The sequence below is a fragment of the Penaeus japonicus genome, unplaced genomic scaffold (genome assembly GCF_977035675.1).
Source record: "Penaeus japonicus unplaced genomic scaffold, GWHDUDI00000001_assembly GWHDUDI00000024, whole genome shotgun sequence".
Taxonomy (NCBI): Eukaryota; Metazoa; Arthropoda; class Malacostraca; order Decapoda; family Penaeidae; genus Penaeus; species Penaeus japonicus.
The window spans coordinates 2,008,058-2,013,239 of record NW_028234426.1 but is presented as its reverse complement, the minus strand read 5'-3'; the positions used below and the strand labels follow the sequence as shown (position 1 = coordinate 2,013,239).

The window sequence follows — 5,182 nt, the reverse complement described above, 5'->3', positions numbered from 1 at the left end:
ATATGTATTATTAACAGTAATATCGATTTGAAAACACAGACATATATATATTTTTTTTCTTTTTTTTTAGATCCTTATGATTGTACTATTGTACATTGAGTGTATTGAGCAATAGTATTTATGATTCTTTCATATTTCTGTTCCAGTTATTATGCAACGATTATCATGAACATCAACTGATCATCGACACCAAAGGATATATAATATGAACATCAAAGAATTAATTGCAGAATTTAATAGAATTTATTGTTATACTAACATACCAGCCGATAGATATACCTCCATGTCGTTGTTATGATAAGACATATGTATGTTTTTTTCTTTTTTTGTGTGTGCTTGTGTGTGCCTGTGTGTGTTTGTTTGTGTGTGTGTGTATGTCTGTTATGACACCTGCTTGTCTGTTATGACATATTTTTCTTTTCTATTAAAACGTTTTTGTTGCTGTCAGGACATCTATTTCTTCTATGATGGCATCTGTTAGTCTGTAAATACACTTGTCTGTTATTACATCTGTTTGCCGGTTGTGACATCTGTCTGTCTGCCATGATGTCTGTTAGCTTGTCATGGAGTCGTTTTTTTCTACTCTCACATCTGTGTGCTTAATACGGCATAGGATGTCCGTTTATCTGTTAAGACGTCTGTTTCATGTAGGACATCTGTTTTGTTTGAGAATCAGATGGCTTTGATATGTTTCGACACCCTTTTGGCTGATTGGAGATTCGTGCGATTATGCTGAAAAAAACTTCCTTTGAAACTTTCTTCCTTTAACTTCCTTGGGCTTGACATCTAGTTCAGGCCTTAGCAAATACCTGAAATCATTATCATTCATTTATTATTACATTTTGTTTGTTGATTTGTTAGTATGTTGGGGGTTGTTGGTTCCATATCCACCTCTGAAGTAAATGCGATTATATTCCATGATACAGGGTCGTCCGTTGGATGTACAGCTAAAGTACGATATGTCTTTAGCGGACAAGGGAAACCTTACGGATGGCTGTCAGCTGAAACACTGAAACACCTGGTGGTCTGTGGTGTAGTGTTTCAGTTGTTTGCCCTTAGTTCCACTTCTGAGACATGAAGCTGAGGTTGAGGTTGATGCTGCAAGACTTTGTTCGACATTGTAGCTGTTGTACTGAAGGAGATGTAATTGTTTGCCAGCTGCCCGGCGTTATGTAACCGGCTGGCGAGAAAAAACAATGCTATCGTATGGAAGAGTATCCTACTGGCTTCCATAAAGATCTTGAAGGACATATTGGGGACATGCATGATCCCGATCACTCTGTTTCCTTTCCCACCTCGACAACCCAAGGCAGCTAGGGATGATCTTTCTCGAATACTCTGGAGAGAGAGAGAGAGAGAGAGAGAGAGGAGAAGACGAGAGAAAAGAGTTACAAGCTTAAGCATAAGGGAGAGGGACAAGAGACGAGGCCTTTACCGCTTCTCAAAAGATCCTCTGGAGAAGGACTTTGAGGCCTTCCCAAACCTCCTCACTGCAAGGGAGAATGTGACTTGGATCCAGAAGAAACCCGTTTTCTCCTTCGTCCCTGAGTTCGAGTGTGTACGTGTACTTGACCCCGAGAACAGACTTGGCCCAATCTTCGGTCGTACCTGATGCTTTGTACAAGTCCCTTGCGACATTCGCTACGGCATAGGATGTGTTGCTTAGGTTTTTGATAGCTTCCACGAACACATTGCCTGCCTTTATCAAATCGTCGGTGTCCGGGGCCGTCTCTTCCTCGGAGTAGCCCCACGGGTAGAGCAGCTGCTGGCCGTAGCTGTGCAGGGACAGGACCATCTTCAGGTTGTCCTTCACCTTTTTCATGGCGTCCCGCAGGGCCTTCGTCTCCGGCTCCGAGAAGGCCGCGGCGCCCTTGAAGACCTCGCTGCATTCGAAGTCCGAGGCGCCCACTCCGTAGTGGAACCCCCAGTTGCGGTTGAGGTCGACGCCCATGCACTCTGGATTTGACGCTCTTCTTCGGTTCTTCCGCCAGAACCTGTCCAACGTGCGGCTGTACTCGTAGCCGTCAGGATTAGACATCGGGACCACGTAGACGTCGGGGTGGCCAGCGGTGCCGGCGTCCTGTAGCAGATTCTTCAGGAGGTGCAGAGCCACTGCAGAAGATATCCACTCTCGGGCGTGTATACCTGAAGCAAAGGATGAAAGTTTAGGGGAAAAGGGACAAAAACAATTATACAAAGAAGCTTTAGATATGTCTGCTCTCCCCGTGAGAAAGAGAGCAAGAGGGCGCAATTGGATACCGGAAGCCATGAACCTGAAGGGAAAGATGTTGGGAAAGTCAGGTAGAAAAGATCAAATCGAATCACATAGGAGAGAACCTCACTAATCAAAGAATGCAAATGCCTGACCCAGAATACCGTCTGAATACTGTAAACACCGAATACAGCCTAGACGGATGTCCCACCTGCCTCGACCCAGATGGCACCACCTGCCTTGGGACCCTCAGAGCGGAGATGAACCATCCAGATGTCTCGGTTCTCGGTGCTCTTCCCGAGGGACGTGAGGCTGGCGCGGGTGCTGTTCTCGCACAGGTTCTGAAGGAACCATTCTATCTGTGCGAAAGGTGTGAGAAGAAGAGGAGGATATAAAAAGAGCGAAAGGATGAACATCGGAAGAAGTAATTGATGGTTAATGGCGGTAATTCTAGGTTAACTGGGAAGAATTGAGTATAACATGGATGGGATTTGGGTGACATCAATGCTGTCTGTGAGGAAGGAATCAACACTATGGGAGCGGCAATGATTATGATTATCGTTACAACGTTGTTATCGTTAGCGATATCATCCAATATATATATATATATATATATATATATATATATATATATATATATATATATATATATATGAACATATATATACATATATTTATTTATTCATATATAACTACACAAACACACACACACACACACTCACGCACTCACTTGTTTGAAAGTCATGTAGCTGTTTCCGAAGGGTCGCGGGCAGGAGTTCGGGAAACAGGACTCCCTCTCCACTGACCCTCTGGCAAGACGCTCCTTTTCCTTTGTGGGAGATCCTTCTGTCAAGCTCTTCGTTGATAAGTTCGTTATGCATATTCAGAGCAGCATGTACACCTACTCTAGTTTTACCATGACAAATACTAATAGGATGTACCTCTAGGAAAGTGGCCAGGTCTTCAACTAGGACCTCGTGAGCAACGCCTCTCTCCTGCAGGGTCCTCCGCGCTTCCTCGAGGGCTCTGGAAGGAACGCGGACCTTCCTGGACGTCCTGGAGTGGCCTAGGACGTCCATCAATCCCTTCTGCATGAGCTCGAAGGACACAGCTCCTCCGTCGCCTGACAACTGCCATATCTACGGGAGGTAGTATCGTTATCAATATTAGGATTAGCACTATCATCACCGCTCTCCTCATTATCATCATCATGATTATCAGTGTCTTCATCATCATTATCGTTATCTTTATCATCATCATTATTATTATATTATTCATCATCATTATCATCATTATCCTCCTCGTCCTCCTCATCTCCCTTCGCAACCTCTTTCCGTCTTTCCAAATACGTACATGCAAATTAGTGCATGATATCTGACTGAGACGTAATGCGTGGTATTAATATTCGGCATCACCTTTAGTACATGTTTTATTGGTAATTCAATATGTGGAGCCAAAGATGCGCAAACTTTGAGAAACTAATGAGAAGAAGTTACACATGTTCCCTAATGAACTCTCTAATGTACTTAGGACAAACAAGGATATTAATGACTTGATTTGATTTTGAGAAGTTTATCCGTCCTATATGCAGCGTATGTACATATGAATAATCATTGGGAACTATGGTCGAATTAGTTATTAATTCTGTCTGAACAATCGACGCATATCAAAGAAAACGGGAACCAGTCATTTTAAGGGGGGACTTACCTGATGGCCGCGTAGGGCTCTGTGGCGTATTGGTTCCATGCCCGATGCTGTAGAAGTCAGCATGGCCATCATTACGAGGGCCACGATCAACATCTTCCTCGAATTTTAATGATGTGTGTAATGTGAGTGGGTGATGGCTGTGTAGTGAACTGGAATCATGAAATATACGGTTTCTATAAGTATTTCTTATCATGAAACCGGAGTACAAATGTTCAGATCCGAAATTTTGCGAAATAAACAAATACATTGTACTTTCCATTTCAACCTACAGACACACACACACACACACACACACACACACACACACACACACACACACACACACACATATATATATATAATAATATAAATATAATAGATATATATATATATATATATGTAATGTATATATTATACATACCTAAACATACATATATTTGTATATATATATAGATATATATATGTATATATATTATATATATATGTATATATATATTTAAAATACATATACATACTTATATATATATATATATATATATATATATATATATATATATAAAATATATATATAGATAATGTGTGTGTGTGGTGTGTGTGTGTGTGTGTGTATACATAAATATATATATATATTTATAAATACATATGTTTATACATATATTATACATATATGTATATATATACATATATATATATATATATATATATATATAAATATATATTAGTATCTATATATATATATATATATATAATATTATATATATGCTTGCCTTTATAATGATCTCTTCCACCCGTTATGCCCCCCCCCCCATCCCTCTGTGGACACGTCCTCTGTATTCCCTAATGATTAAGGTATGTTAAATCATTATCGAAGGCTTATCGAAGACCAAATTAAACCAAGCACTTCAGTAAAAAATCTAGGAGTACATTTTGACAGATATGTGACGTTTGAATCCCATGTTGATAATATATATAGAAAGGTAATGGGAACATTAATATATCTTAATCATATAAAAAATCAAATCCCTACAGAAACAAGAATCATGGTTGTTCAAACTCTAGCACTAAAGCCCCGTCCACACCAGGATACTTTGTTTGGAAACATTGTTTCCAAACTGTATGCAAACTGTTTCCGAAAACTTGTTTCCAAACAGTTTGCAAACTGTTTGGAAACAGTTTCCAAACAATGTTTCCTGTCCACACCTCATTGTCGTCTATATATATATATATATATATATATATATATATATATATATATATATATATATATATATACATACACTATAC

At 39.8% G+C, this 5,182-nt stretch overlaps 1 protein-coding gene across 1 annotated transcript in view; it reads right to left on the bottom strand.

Annotated features, from left to right (window-relative positions):
* Nucleotides 1-218: 218 nt before the first annotated feature.
* The window catches only part of LOC122242843 (carboxypeptidase B), a 14,670-nt gene continuing 9,706 nt past the window's right edge, over nucleotides 219-5,182 (bottom strand). Inside the window, exons 2-6 of the mRNA XM_086550552.1 lie at nucleotides 3,920-4,068; nucleotides 3,154-3,351; nucleotides 2,943-3,041; nucleotides 2,424-2,571; nucleotides 219-2,145 (exon numbers count right to left, since the gene is read on the bottom strand). Coding sequence (XP_086406678.1) covers nucleotides 1,442-2,145; nucleotides 2,424-2,571; nucleotides 2,943-3,041; nucleotides 3,154-3,351; nucleotides 3,920-4,012 — 1,242 coding nt within the window. The 5' untranslated portion in view covers nucleotides 4,013-4,068 and the 3' untranslated portion in view covers nucleotides 219-1,441. The remainder of the gene's footprint in view (nucleotides 2,146-2,423; nucleotides 2,572-2,942; nucleotides 3,042-3,153; nucleotides 3,352-3,919; nucleotides 4,069-5,182) is intronic.